Source organism: Phaethon lepturus, unplaced genomic scaffold (genome assembly GCF_000687285.1).
Source record: "Phaethon lepturus isolate BGI_N335 unplaced genomic scaffold, ASM68728v1 scaffold9545, whole genome shotgun sequence".
Lineage (NCBI taxonomy): Eukaryota > Metazoa > Chordata > Aves > Phaethontiformes > Phaethontidae > Phaethon > Phaethon lepturus.
Genome location: NW_010542639.1, coordinates 21,242 through 37,039, shown reverse-complemented (window position 1 = coordinate 37,039; position 15,798 = coordinate 21,242). Strand labels below are relative to the sequence as shown.

At 37.9% G+C, this 15,798-nt stretch overlaps 1 protein-coding gene across 1 annotated transcript in view; it reads right to left on the bottom strand.

The window, feature by feature from the left end:
• The window catches only part of LOC104621570 (mitogen-activated protein kinase kinase kinase kinase 3-like), a gene marked incomplete at its 5' end in the record, with an annotated part of 28,150 nt that overhangs the window by 941 nt on the left and 11,411 nt on the right, over positions 1-15,798 (bottom strand). The window contains 9 exons of the mRNA XM_010288090.1: positions 203-278; positions 4,911-5,021; positions 5,117-5,198; positions 5,282-5,344; positions 5,643-5,774; positions 8,132-8,204; positions 8,907-8,949; positions 11,101-11,148; positions 15,140-15,195. Of these exons, the coding sequence (XP_010286392.1) occupies positions 203-278; positions 4,911-5,021; positions 5,117-5,198; positions 5,282-5,344; positions 5,643-5,774; positions 8,132-8,204; positions 8,907-8,949; positions 11,101-11,148; positions 15,140-15,195 (684 nt within the window). The remainder of the gene's footprint in view (positions 1-202; positions 279-4,910; positions 5,022-5,116; positions 5,199-5,281; positions 5,345-5,642; positions 5,775-8,131; positions 8,205-8,906; positions 8,950-11,100; positions 11,149-15,139; positions 15,196-15,798) is intronic.

Here is a 15,798-nt window from a genome sequence, read left to right as displayed (position 1 = left end):
GTGTATTCAAATATTTTACACTAATTTTTTTTTTTGCATAGTCACCTAGAACCTATATCTGTAAATGAAACAGCATAAGTTTTTGTTTTCCTATATACAGAAACATTTTAGTTATGTATGTCAGATATCCAGAATACTAGTTGAAATAAGTATCAGTGATTATTTTAAAAATATTTCATGTTGTCATATTACACATGCTTACAATTTATTTCAGAGCGTGTCTTTTCTTCTCTCACATTTCTACTTGTCGAAGGAATTCTATGAGGTACTACAAGAGGCTAGAAGAGAAAAATAAAAATACTTCAATACGAAAATAGACTCACTTGAAAGCCAGTATTGTAAACCTAGTTTTTGGCAGGTTCTTTTTAGCATAATATCAAAAAAAGAAAGAAATCAAGCTGAAGCTAAAAATAAAGATTAAGGTACAAAAACATACATGCAAAGTTAGAATTATTTGGAGACATCATATCTGTAGAGTATTTTCAACTTCAAGATAAGGGTTTTTAAAACACTGGATTTTAGCAAATAAAGACAATGCTGCCCAACATTTGTCTTTGCTCAGGTAACATTTCCTTTTTGCGCCTTCAGTTAAGGGTATTGGTAGTTTCCAAAATAAGTAGCAAGACTAAATCTGACTTACTGGCAGCATTTCCTTTGTTTAGATACCCCAATCATTTTCCCAGCTTCTAACCTAAACTGATTCCTAAAAAGTCATCAGTTAGTTTCTTTAAGTAGATGAGAAGTTAGCCTGAAGTTTTCAGAGCTGAATAGAAGGGATTATTCCCAGTACTCTTGTGCCATGTGGCAAGAGTGATGCTATAATTTCTACAAATTCACCTTCATATTTGTCTTTCACTTCTATTTTTTCCCTGGATTTCCATTTATTTCTCACTTCATCCTGTCATGAAGTATCATGAACTTGGCTTTCTTTTGTTTGCCCCTGTTAGACTTTCTCTCTTCCTTCTACATTCACTACTGCAGGTTCTCTTAGAAACTATAACTTAAGGTTTCTTAACAGGAGTACAAGACCAGCCAACTGCTGTATACAATCAGGCCCCCAAATTAGCAACATAAATCCCAACAGTGTGCTCTCACTATGTCCTCTGCAATTAAATCTTGCTCTTTAGAAAAAAAAAAGTTAATTCTCCATGATGTTAGCCCAAGTAATCTCAGAAAAGCACGTTTGCTATGTTTCTGTGTTGAGTATGTGGCAGCAAAACAATTTTTAATTAAAGCAATCTGACACAATAGTGTCAGAACGATTTGATGGTACATTAGCTTTCTTTTATATATACTAATTATAATCTTCACTTAGCAACTTTTGACTACGAAGTGATGACAGAGTTGGAGAATTTCAACTGCTGTACTATCACAAAGGTCACGGATAGCTCAGCAACTCTGTTAATCCCTGAAAGCATTACTTCCCTTCTCCCCTTTTCATCACAGACTACTTCCTTGCTTTATATTAGGATCCAACACATATATACATTGTGTTTTACCTCCCACTTATGTTCACTTTGGTCTTTTTTGAAACTGGAAAGACTTACAGACTTACAGACTGTGGGTATTTTCTCCCACATATCTCACAGGCAGTTTTTCATTTCTGGTAATGTATGCCAATCCTCCCGTTCCTCAGTTCTGGTTTGTCTACTGTGTGTTCTTTTCAGAATTAAAAATGGCTTGCTATAGCTCAGGATGTGTTTCAAGGTTTGATCTGGTTTTCTTCTTCAGTATTTGCAACACTCTAAGTGCTAAAAGGTTGCTTACTCATAATCTTTTGTTAAGAGGCATTGCCCACTTGCACATGATGCATGCGCATCTGTAATGCCAGCACCAGGAGTCCAACTGTAGTGCAGGTGGAAGGTATTTTTGCCTTTGCAGTGATATTGTGCCAGTTCCTTTCATTCTGCCACAGAGGTTTGTTTGTACTGCACAACCGGCAGAGTCTGCACTCACACCTCCTTCTCCATGACCAGAGAATCACTGGAAGGAGTCAAATCCTCATCTTTTGGTCATGAGGACAAAGCCCTCCAGTCACCTTGAAAGACCTACGCTGACAACAAACCAATACGAACAGCTAACATCTGAGTTCTACAAGACGACAAAGGAACGCAGGTTAACATCCTGACACAAATGCCATTTGGGCACAGTTTTAATCACGGTACAGTTCTCAAGAGCAACCTTACCCCCAAAACTTACAGTGTGCTAAAGATAAAACATGAGCACTTTCCTCTTTGCAACCTTTTCAGCTAATACCACATCCACCATGAGAGTCACTGTCACAGAAATGTGGTGAACAGGCAGTTGCCAACATCTCCAAAGGTTTATTCTTAAGGGAGTGAAAGCAGAGTCCCAAATGGAAATCCTGTCTTTGCCTGAATGGGAAACCAAATGAGGTCCTCCATGAGTTGGGGTAAAGAAAAATACTCAAAATGTCTGTTACAGATATTGCTGCCAAATGAATAATGACTGTATCAAGGGGAGACCTTTCTGATTATACCCAAATAACTTGATAGCATGTTTTTGTTGTTTGGGTTTTTTTTTTTTTAACATCAAACATTTCACTTTTGTCTGAGTTTAGAATGATTTAAAAGATGTAGTACAGCACTCCTCAAAGAGGTGGCAAATTCACATCTTAATCTCCACCTCACCCACAAAACTCTGCAGACTATACAAAGCAGTAACAGATAGCATCCCCATAAAAGCAGGAGAGGCCAGGGCAACAGCTGTCATCACAACTGGGCAGCACTTTCAAAGACCACCACTAGCCAGAAAAGCTCTCTAGCCTCAAAAAAACCCCAAAAAACACAAAACCAAAAAAACCACCCAAAACACAAACACCACTACCACCACCACCCCCCAAAACCCAAAACTCCAAACAAACCGGGGAGCAGGTCTGAAGCTCAAGATTCTCACCACTGCTCTTTGTACTATGTTATGTTGCTGCTTTCAATTCTTGATGGATGCATTCAGGTTGCTGCCACACGTACAGGAGTGGTCAATCCCCAAACTCAGATTAACATCTGCTACGTCTGTGAGCAGGCAGGTATTTAAACAAGTTGAACCATGTATAAAAGGAGCATGTATACTTCTTATTCCCTTCAGTTTATTATAGGAAAGACCACAACGCCAACAACTGCTTTGCCTGTGGCAGGATTCTTCATTTGAAATACAGACCTCGCTCGAGATGCACTGGGTAATTCATTATAGAATCACAGAATCCTAGAATAGTTTGCGTTGTAAGGAACCTTTAAAGGTCATCTAGTCCAACCCCCACCACAATAAGCAGGGACATCTTCAACAAGATCACAGGGAGATGGAGGGGCGGGGAGACAGGGGGGCGGGGAGAGGTTCTCCACCTGAGTGGCACAAAATGAAGGTCAAGATTCTTACAAAAAGTTGTAACAGTGACACGGGGGAATGGTACATAGGGTTTCAGTATAATTTCCAGGAAAGCAAGGAAGACTCACAGGGTAAGCTACTCTGATCTGAGCAGCTCACTCAGAAGAAACACACTGAAAACTGCTAAATTTATTTTTATGACAGCTCATGAAAGCTTCAATTTTCTGGTTACGACAGAAATATTGCCTTAAGGGGCCTCAGAGCTCTGTATTATCACTGAACAGAGACTAACGGACACCTGATCCTTAGAGGCAAAGGCGAAGATCTGAGTTGCTCAGTGCTGTCTCCATTAGCAGTAAGACACCTTTCTCTTAACACTGATGCGAAACTCAGCCACATTAAGGGTTTTCTTGTGTGTTTAACTTCCCTAAATATTTTTTTAACAGAAAAAATTACTAAGTGTGCTCCACTATTTGCAGCTGCTTTTAAAAGTACTGCCTATTTAATCCTGATGCCTTCTTCTTCTTCCCTCCCATTTAGGGAATATGTAAACATTGCCATCTACAATACAAAAAAGATCTGTTTCACTTTGGCTTCTTTCCACATTTATTTATTTCAACTTCTAAGGAAGACAGTGGTGCAAGTCAGCTTGTCTCTGCTGTTTCAGAAGATAAAAGCTCATTTAACTTATCTGAAAATTAGTATCTTAAAGTAGTAGCTTCTTTTAAGTCTATTATCTTTTGAAGGCATTTTTAGACTAGTTTATCCATAAAAAATGTAGAACACACATATGCAATTAATGAATCAATGGCATTTGTGTCAAAAGGATTAATTTTTTTCCCCCAAAATAGATCATCAGTTAGGAAACTGTAAATATTTGGAAAGTCTTCACTGACATAGAGTTAACTATGAAGACAGGATGCAGTAACAGAGTATCTCCTACTTATACAACACTTCAGCTCTGCGCTATTTATCATCTTACATAAGCATGCTATTTTTTCCCAGCTGTTAAAGCAGAAAATCAGAAACTTCACCTTTGACAAAGCCATAAGTGAAATTAAATTTAGAGTATTCTAAGATAGAAGATATAATCTGCAAGGAACACATAGCAAACCATTTGCAAAAAACAACTACAGGATCATTCTCTTCTAAGAAAGTGAATTAGGAACAAAAGAACAAGTTCTACATAGGTGTAAATTTTTTTTTATGAACGCTTTCTTTGCAGATGAATGAAAATGTAATTCCACAAAGCAACAGAAAGCAGAACACATGGCAGAACTCAGGAGTGGAGAAGCAGTCCACATTTACTGTTGCAAAATTGTTGAATGATAACAGTAAACAAAGTTTTAAAAGTGTTTATGTCCCTTTCTCTTTGAGCTTCAATACCACAAATATAATAAAAATTTGTTAAGTGCCTGTACATGCAACAGAGCAGCACAACCAAAAGTAAAAAGCAACCCTTGAGACTATTGCCAGATCACAAAACATTCTGTGGCTCAATAAATCATAGTAATTTAATTTTGTCAGCAAAGACTTAATCTGATTCTATGATTAAAATATATTCCTACCTCAGGATCATCATCATCAAAATCATGGTAAGTGGAATGATCAGGATTATTCATTTTATCCAAAAGTTCAATAGCAAGACTTCGATTTAATGGCTGGGTAACAAAAGGATGCTGAAAGATAGCAGGAAAAACATATATTAAAATTCCTACCACTCATATTAAGCTCTTAATTTTATAACTTACAGAAAACATACATAAATTTATACCTGTAGTAACTTTTCAGCTGTAGGTCTTTTTTTAGGATTTTTTGTAAGTGCCATTTTCACAAAATGATGGAAACTATTGGACCTGTAAAATGAAGTGGTGAATATTAGAATCAATTGCCCAGTGAAATACACAGTCATTATCTACTGAAACAGAAAGGTACTTACCATTTCATTTTGTCCTTTAATTTAGGAGGCTGGAAGTTGCTTTTTGTCATTAGAAAAAGTGCTCTGAAAAAATAAGGAGCAGTATTTCTGTGGTTTACATTGCAACACATACATGAGATGAATTATTAAATACATTATGTATTTGGCAGGAAGAAGTCTATCAGTTTAAGAGATGCTACCAGGACAACACTACACATTTTGCACCAAAAAGAGTTGTTACAATTTTTAATCATATATTCATAACACTTATGACCCAATACACTTGCAGTACCCCCAAACACCACAAGCACACATAGCCAGTGCTCCAAATGCACTATTTGTGAAGCTGTATTTACATACTAAGCTTTAACCCCTTACTAACCTCATTGGATGCAAGTCAAACATTGGAGGCTGAAGTTCAGCAAGCTCTATAGCAGTTATTCCAACTGCCCACAGATCACAGAGTTGGTTATAGCCACCTTTTCTTTCTACTGCAGCGACTTCTGGAGCCATCCTAAAGGGTAAAGGACATTTTTAGATAAAACTTCTCACTGCAAATCAAACATTCTTCTGTATGCAGCAGTTTACTACTCTCTTCCCTAAAGCTCTCAATCCATAAAGTCACAGCATATACACTTATACACATGGATATATATACGCGCGCGTGTGTGTGTAAAAAGTTATGTAATGTATACGTTAAGTTTTCCTCAATCTAGTAACTAATAGGCAGTTTCCAAAACAGCTATTTAGCAGTAAGTGGATGAAACCAATCTGCCTCAGACTTTTTTTACAGGCACATGACAAACTACCACTCAACAACCAAAGAGCCTAAGGTGTAATTATTCAACTACAGCAAAATCCAAATAATACCCAAATTCACATGTTGCCCCAGAAAGTGATCAACTGACTTTGAAGAACTAAAAAAAAACATAAGAAAATGTCAGCTTTCTTCTATCCTGAAAGCATGAGACCTGAAGACTCATTGTCACCTCTGCACAGAGCACTCCTTGTTTGTAAAGTCTGCCTCACTGTAATGTCAGACAACCTCATTTAAGTTAACAAAGTAGTTTTACATCCTCAGATGGCAAAATTTAACAAACATAACTGACAAATAAACAGGAGTACCTAAAGAAAATGATTCACTAGGCATTGTCACATGTTTTACAGGTCCAAAGTAAATTATAGATTTGATTGTCCTACATAGTCATATCAGATGGCAAACATTAATATTTTTTACTTTATTAACTTTCTTAATCCAGATCACCTGAAAAGTAGCAGCGTAACTGGAGATGTAACTCAATATGGGTGAGACAGACATGGCACTTAATGAGCGCTCCAGTAAAACAGGAGGCACCATCTCAAATGATGCATTATTTAAACACAGACATCCCTATCTGCAGATCTGAAAACATCCTCAGATTTGGTGGTACAACTTATTTCCAGTTTGCATAGGTAAACGATATTTACATAATTCTTTTTCGAGAGTTCACAGAAGAACCCAAATCACTCTAAATCAAAAAGGAGGGAGTTACCAAAGCAAAGGGAGAATGTGGGTTAACTTTAGAAAGACATGGAGGAGAGCACAAGGGTAAATAGCAGGGTTACTGCAACTAAACACACTGCACAGCAGTTTTGCCCTTCATTTCTCTCCCATCCAAGCACAGTAGCCTTACCTGCCCAGACACCTCGAATGATCACTAAAACCTTCACACTGCCTGTTTCCAACTAAATTTTCTTCTCCACTATCTCAACAGTTTTGCTTCCTTGCTTCTCCTCTCAAATCCCTGTGAAGCTTTGCAAAGAAAAACTGATGCTTTTCATCAGCATTTAACCTATGTAATGCTTTCAAAGTTATTGTTTAGGGTTATGACATGTCATTTGAGAAGCCTGGCACAATGTGGAAGTTACACATTGATACAGGCCAGCACTAAAGTCACCCAGACACGCTAAGAAAGAGACACACAAACCTAAAGAAAGAGATTACACAATCACGACTGATGGGTGTGTTATTCTGAAAGGGAAGTGAATCCATGCTGTGGCATAACTTAGACTGCAGAACAATGCTAAAAATGCTGTGCTTGACTATTTCAAGACCGAATACTTGAATTTAGGGGTTCTTTTAATTATATAAATTTTTATCTTGTACCTCCTATGCTGTCAGACAACAGGATTTTGAGTATCTTTCTGGGAAATGAAGAAAAGTGCTCTTTTACAGTGAAGAATGTGTCATTACTTCAAGGCAAAAAGGGAACAATCACTTCTAGTACAAAAAGGAGAAAATAAAATGCTGAAATTTAGAAAAGATAAATTATACAAACTAGTTTACTGAGGGAAGAATAAAGATGCAGTACAAACTGAATTAAAACATACGTTTCTACTCTATGAGTTTAGGCAAATAATGGAGGGAAAAAAAGAAAATGTCTTATAGGAAACATTTCACAAGTGGCAAAAGAATTTGTGGAGACAAAAAAATGACACTCATTATCAACTGAAGAGTTGCAGAAGAGACATCTAGGGTGGCGGGGAAGAAACATAACATCAAAATGGAAAAATCAGAGAAGAAAAAAAAGACAGAGTTAAAAACAAGCTAAACTGTGTATCATTTTTAACTTTGACTAAACTGAGATACATTAGTCAACAGTGATAGCAGCACACAGAGAGCCCTGCAATCTTTCAGAGCATTAGTGCATTTTCTCTGATACTCAGCTAATTCAGGATTTAGCAAAAGTAATACAGATCTGATCACCAGTAAGTTTGACACAGTCTTTAGTGATTAGTCTACTTAGAAAGTGACATAGCATGCTTTTATCACAATTTTTCAACAGTATTATATATGTTACTATTATATTAATGTCCAAGTAAAACAGTTACCAATATGGGGTGCCAATGAATGACTTCCTTTTGGCAATTGTAGCTGTTATCTGTGCAGATACTCCGAAATCAGCTATTAAAAAAAGGCAAAACCAAAATGACAGTTAATAACTGATTTCATGTAATAAATTGTTAATGAACACAAGTTTGGTTTCCCCACTGCAAGAGTGTCTTAAATGTACTGGACATATTTAGCAAAAACATAAATCACAATAGCAAATACTGGAAACTTGGTGTATCTCAGATACCGTCAATCAGCTCCTCTCAGTTGCCTGCCAAATATTGCAGACTACATACAAACATTCCCCTCATCAACACAAGAAAGAACAAGTTAGCACAGAAGTCCTAACAGTTACATGTAGTGTTTAAATATTAAACTAAAATGCATCATTTAAATGATGATATAGAATCATCATTTTAGACTATTCTTTCTTACGAAAGAATCCAAGAGATTTTTTCGTATTTCAGGGTACATTTCACACTTAAGCACTCTGGATGGTACATTTTATTAAAAATTTATAAAAACCTGTGATTTGATTTCTACCTCCCCCTTACAACATCAGAAAGTCTTTTACCTCAGTGTTCCAAAACTACTCCAATTACTCCTCAGACATGAATTGGATGGTGCAGTTAGATATTACCAGCAAGAGAAAAAGAATAATTCTGATATTCACTAATTCCTTACATGAACCATTACATCATTAAACAAGATATAGAAGACTGCTTCTTAGAGCACATAAAAACCTGTTAGTAACACTAAATTGTATTAACTCACCTAATTTTACATGTCCATTATCCGTTAAAAGAATGTTAGCTCCCTTAAAAAAAAAGTAAGCATACTTGAATTAAAACATGCAGATTCCTCAGATACTGTATTCAAAAAATAATTATGTGAGATCTTATGTCAAACCAGGGGCCAAAGACAAACCAACAATTGTGTATTCGAGAAATCTGCAGCCTTACCAAGGAAATGTTTGTGAAATTAGGAAGTTGCCACTCTGTTACATGAAAAAATTTGGATATACAGAGTTTCTCATTAATTTTTAGTTTAGTACTCTTTAGCCTATGATACTATAGAGTTTCCATTGTACACAAAACCCCTCTCAAAGCAGAACATGATGATTTGCCTATGATGATGAATTCTTACTGTTTTCTGTTTACACTGACTGAAACTAAATAAGAACTCTGAAGGTCAAAGCAGAAGTAATTTGATTTTCTTTTCATGCATAGGAGCTGGTTTTGTCTTGTTTGAGAGCCATGATAATTATAATTATAGCCTTAAGGACCTGCTTTGATAGCGAAGTGTTTAGCAAAACTATTTCCATCCTTATGCAACAGAGATTGTTAGTGCTAGACTTGAAGAATTCGCTGTTGTGTGGCTGTATGTACCACTCACTTCAGTTTGATAATCAAAACTAACCTGAAGTGGTAATTGGTACCATAAAATTAGGACATAAAGGGACTGAGATCTGAAGACTGAGACCAGGTACAGGTTGAGTTGAGTGAAGGCTGGAGCTGGCTAAACACAGCTCCAGATGTTAGCCCTGCCCATAAATTAGACGGAAACTGTGGTTTTACAGATTATGGCTTTTCACAGAGAAGGAAAAGTCGGGCCTGCAATAAAACGCAGCTTACTTTGGCAAAGAAGTACTTTCTTAGTACTTCTTACTTTTGCAGAAGTATCGTTAACGAGCCTTATTAATGGAGCTTGGTAAATAGTGTGACAGTCTGGTTAACATGCTCTTGACCTTGTTCACCTTTCAAGACTAACAGGACAGATACTCTACCTGCATAGCTTAGCTACTGAGGGAAGCAAACATAATTCAACAATCAGGAGATCTGCATATGAAGATAATCTTTTTCCATGCTCATGAGAACAGCTTTTTAAAAACAAAATTCTTAACGTAAGCACTTGTAAGCTTTTTTTATCAGCACAATTCTGTTCAGAAACAAGTCTCTATGCACTGTACCCTTACAAGCATAATTTTGCGTTCTATAAAGTATAATGAAAAATGTTTGTGTCCAACATAATCTTTCGTTCAGAAACTATTTTTATGATTGCTCAAAACCCAAATATCCTTCTGCAGCCAATGAGAACTACTTGGAATCAGGCTGCATTAAAGCACCTACGGTTGAAGCTACTACATACACTGCATCCCTAGTCTGAAGAAAAACAAAAACAACCCAACCAACCAAACAAAACCAATGTCCCACACAAAACAAAGGGATATGATAATTTACTGCCATATTTCCAGGAGAAAGCCTGCCAAGTTTAAGCTGCAGTGTGAGCAAGGAAGAGTTTGGAAAGGCAAGAGTAGGTAGTAAAACTCCAGGGACAAAAAGACAACAGGTAGCACTAGAAGGAAACTGTAACAGAGAGTGTTAAGAGTCTGAACAAGTCATCTTTGATACAGCTTTGTTGAGATGAAAATTTAAATAAGTCAGCGTTAAGAGCCTGATTTGCCATACCCTCTCTAATTTTAACATGCGAGGGAGGGGACAGAAGTAGTCTCCAAATACCACACAGAACAGCAGCCACTGTCCTGCAATCTGATCACCAAGAAAAGAAGTAAGAAGCCAAAGCAACAGCTCTGCTCACTAGCTGGTTCAAACACTGAACTTGGAAGGGTGTGGGAAAGATCAAATCCTTCCTTTTGCACAGAGCACACCCTTACAGCCACCTGAACACGTTACCCTGGATATCAGCTGATGCCTAAATTTTGCAGCACTGGTGTAAATAAAGAGTATATTTGCCTCCAATTAAAAGAACAAACTTTTTCCATGCATGCATTTTAAAGAAAGAATTTTCTTCTCCCCGTGGGTAGAAAAGTTTATTTTATTCTAATAGATAGAAAACCCCTATATATTATTTTAAAATACCCCCAAAATTGATACATAACAGTAAAGTCCCATCAGAGGTGATGAAGCCTATTTTAAAAACACCAAAATTCCCTTCAGTTTTTACTTACCTTTATATCTCTGTGCATTTTTCCTTTACTGTGAAGATAATATAGACCCTGCATAAAATATTTAGATAATAATTTATTCCACTATTTTTTATTTTATATACATTTCTTACTTAATTACCAGACATATTTAGGATCCAATTCAATCATCTAAATGACTCACTGACTGAAGAACATGCTTATATTTCAGTGTATCCAAACTATATTTTTTAATTCAATATATGTCGTAGCATAATATTTAAGACACAGGATAGATGGGAAGAATACCAGTCACCACATGTCTTATAAGAAAAGCATTCCCCAATGAAGTTTTCCTCTAGACATGGTAACTGTCACCTCTTTAGACCAAGTTAATTACTTTTAAATTGCCTAATAGTCTTCTATTCAGCAGTCAGATCACTGGATACCTAGTACAGTCATCTTCTATATCATTACACACTTCAATTAAGTGTACAAGCATGCTAAGAGGCAGTACTTCAGGTCCAACACAGGAGTTTAACTCCAATTCATGGATTTCTGCAGAAGCATTAGACTGTCTTTCTAGGTCTTGATGACAGCACCAAAGCATTTCTAGGACTCAATACAAGTTAGAAACTTCTACGTTTAAATTCTCAAAGAATTCTATGAAAACGAATCCCCCCATGACAAATCACAGACCACGTCACTTTTGACAGTCCAGGCTTATCTCTAAAATTCACTTCCAGGGGTAAAATGACACATAAAGGGGTAAAATGACACATAAACATCTTCTTGACTCTGCAGTCATGAACCTCCATAAAGATGACATTTTTATGGGAGGTACCCATGTCAAGACAGAAATTTTTTTGCCAGCTCATGCAAGACATCACGGAGTTGACTGCAAAAGTAAATTAGGATTGTTTTCAGTTATCAGCATTTTCATGGATGATCCTAAATATACCAACAGGAAAAATGAAACAATTACTTCCATGATTTGGTACTTGAGGTTTTTAAATAAATAACATTGTACAGACAGACAACAGTACCACTGAAGATACAGTTTTGGGGTATTTTTTTTGTCAGTTCATGAAAGCACTTCAAATACATTGCATTCAGGTTAACGAGCTATGAAATTCAACTCCTTACATAAAAAAAAAAAAAACACTAAACCAAAACACACCCACTCATAGACATTTTAACCTGTTTCTCTGAGGTAAGTGACTAACAATACCCAGTTGGTCCAATGTTTTTCAGAGTCCTCACTGCAGGCATGGATGCAGACCTAAAAATTGGACTTGATTTGCTTTTGGTATAGAATGTAATTAATCAAAGCATCTACCTGCCCTTTGCAACTACTGACATTAGCTAGAAGAGTATCATGTACACTCCTCACATTTAAGTCTCTGGATGCTACTGAAAGCCCAAAAACTAACTCATTTTTACCACTGCCCTGGGAAGTCACCATTTTCAAAACTGAATGCCTGGAGGCAGGTACTTTAAAGGCCATATTTAAAGGACTTGTATTTTCAGAATCAGTTTCATTGATTCCAACCAGAACTGACAGTAAGTACTTTTCAAAAATAGAGCATTTAATGGGTTTCTACATATGGATATTGAATGCTAACTTCAGGCATTAAAGTGAAACTCCAGATTCATGGAAACTGATGGCAAAATTAACACTGGACAACTTACTTGCATGGACAGATGGCTTATATTATCAGACTGTTTACTAGGAAAAGTGACTGCTGCATTACAAGCTATAACAAGATATCAGAAACTATATACATTATATTTGGTCAACGTTATAAGCATGTACTTACAGACAACTTCAAAATATTTTAAAAAATGGGTACATGGATAACAATTAGAAAAAACATACAAAGTAGCAAGTTTCCTTCTCACAAGCAATTAACCCACACAACAAATAATGATTTCATAAATTCCATTCTAGACTATTGAAACAATCCTCCATACTCTGAAAAGATTATGGATTTGATGGATGGACTATTCACTGGATATGGAATTGGCTGGATGGTCATATCCAGAGAGTAGTGGTCGATGACTCTATGTCTGGACGGAGACCAGTGACATGCAGTGTCCCTCAGGGGTCCATATCGGGACCAGTACTCTTTAATATCTTTCTTTAATATTTTTTTTTCCTTCAATGACATAGACAGTGAGATCAAGTGCACCCTCAGCAAGCTTGCAGATGAAACCAAGCCGAGTCATGTGGTTGACAGGCCTGAGGGACAGGATGCCATCCACAGGGACCTGGACAAGCTTGAGGAATGCGCCCGTGTGAACCTCCTGAGGTTCAACAAGGCCAGGTGCAGGGTCCTGCACCTGGGTCGGGGCAACCCCCGGTATCAATACAGGCTGGGGGATGAAGGGATTGAGAACAGCCTGACAAGAAGGACTTACAGAATCATAGAATCTCTGGGTTGGAAGGGACCTTTAAAGGTCATCTAGTCCAACCCCCTGCAGTGAGCAGGGACATTTTCAGCTAGATCAGGTTGCCCAGAGCCCCATCCCACATGTATCTGCCCATCTCATATAATTTAGTAACTTTATGACTGCAACTTCTTAGCAGATTCTTAATGATAAAGCATTTCTTATGCTAATATTCACAGGAGGAGTGGAGAGTTGTGATGTACTGGAGGATGAAAAGCCAGCAACGTGCACTCGCAGCCCAGAAGGCAAATCATATCCTGGGCCGCATCAAAAAAAGTGTGGGCAGCAGGTCGAGGGAGGTGATTCTGTCCCTCTAAGCTCCTCTGGCAACACCCCACCTGGAGTCCTGCATCCAGCTCTGGAGCCCTCAGCACAGGAAAGACATGGACCTGATGGAGCAGGTCCAGAGGAGGGCCACAAAAATGATCTGAAGGTTGGAACACCTCTCCTGTGAGGACAGGCTGAGAGAGTTGGGGTTGTTCAGCCTGGAGAAGAGAAGGCTCCAGGGAGACCTTATTGCAGCCTTCCAGTACTTAAAGGGGGCTTATAAGAAAGATGGGGCAGACATTTTAGTAGGGCCTGCTGCAACAGGACAAGGGGTAATACTTTTAAAACTAAAAGAGGGCAGATTTAGGCTAGATATAAGCAAGACACTTTTGACAATAAGGGTGATGAAACCCTGGCATGGGTTGCCCAAAGAGGTGGTAGATGCCCCATCCCTGGAAAGATTCAAGGTCAGGTTGGATGGGGCTCTGAGCAATGTGATCTAGTTGAAGATGTCCCTGCTCATTGTGATGGGGGTTGGACTAGATGACCTTCAAAGGTCCCTTATAACCCAAATTATTCTATGATTCTGTAAGAACAAAAGGCTTTAAAGGTTCAAAACCCAAAATACTCCCAGATGTCACATAAGACTTCACTGTAGGGATTTTTTTTTAGGGAAAAAAAGGCCATGTCCTCTAAGTCAGAAGTCACCAATATCTGGCATAGCACAGGCAAGACGGTAAGTGGACTGCAAGGGAGCTGGCTCAGGGAGAGAGTTATCTTGAGAGAGTGTTTGAGAGAGGCAGCAACTCTCAACTGATTGCATTCAACAGATTTGCATTCACTAAAAGCCAAGAACTGCTCTCACATGGAAGCAAGACATCCACCAAAAAGGCTGTTGCTGAATAAGTTTTACCGTTGAATTGAACCTTTAATTTAGGAAAGAAAAATGAAAGGTGGCATACCCATAAGGAGAGGCTTGTGACCTTAAGTTGAACATCTCAAGTACACAGGCAATTTTTGTTTCTTATTGTCACAGATCAATTATCAAATATGCAAAATTGAGTCTTTAAATTTTCCTTCAAACTAATTTGCACCACAAATATGGATTAATAAATATGATGCTTCCCTCCTTAAAAAAAAAAAAATTAACAGCAGAAAGATGACAAAAGTTTTCTTCAAAAGATCCGGGATAATTTGAGGTTATGGAATTATACAAATCAGTTCTAGGATCTCCTCAAAAGTCAGAGAAAAATGCTAAGCCATCCAAACATTGTACTTCACATATCACATACATTTGTAGCCTTTATATTTAGCTTTTAATACTTTTACATTGAAAGTCAACCAGAAGAGCCTGAGAACATGCTACCTGTAGTGTTTCTCTGCTAACATAGGCAATCTGCTGTTCTGAAAGTGGTCCAGTCACTGAAATGGAAGGGAAAAAAATAATTCTCAAAATCAGGTAAGATACTACCCATTCCAAACCCTCAATTACTTCCATTCACACTGATAGGATCTTACAGTATAAGTCTCAAAGTAAAATGTGCCTAGACTTTCTCCCAGATGGACCATCCCAAAGACCACCAAATGTTTTTTTAAACTCAAAAAATGTCTAGTCCCACTGGAATGGAAACTATTAACCCTCTCCATATATAAATCTCAAAGTAATAAGGAGGAAAAAGAAACAGAGCCAATGATTTAAGCACAAGTCTTTCTCCTGCACAAACCCACTGTGTCCTTCTACGAAGGGCTGGACGTCCAACCCAGTGACTCAGAGCTGCAAACTCTGCTCAGTCCCCTTTGAGCCCTGCGAAGTTCCTTCTACCCTTTACAACCTGCTTTCTCCTTCCACCCTTCCTGCTGCCATGTGACCTGCTCTCTCTTCCCTGCAGCCACATGACCTGCTCTCTGCAGCTTCTCAACCCTCTTCCGCATGAGCTACCAGCACTGTTGCTCCTGGGCCTCCAACACCATGCACCTTCTCAAACTCTCCCTCTGAGCAGGCTCAGTAGCTTCCTAAGGGAAAGA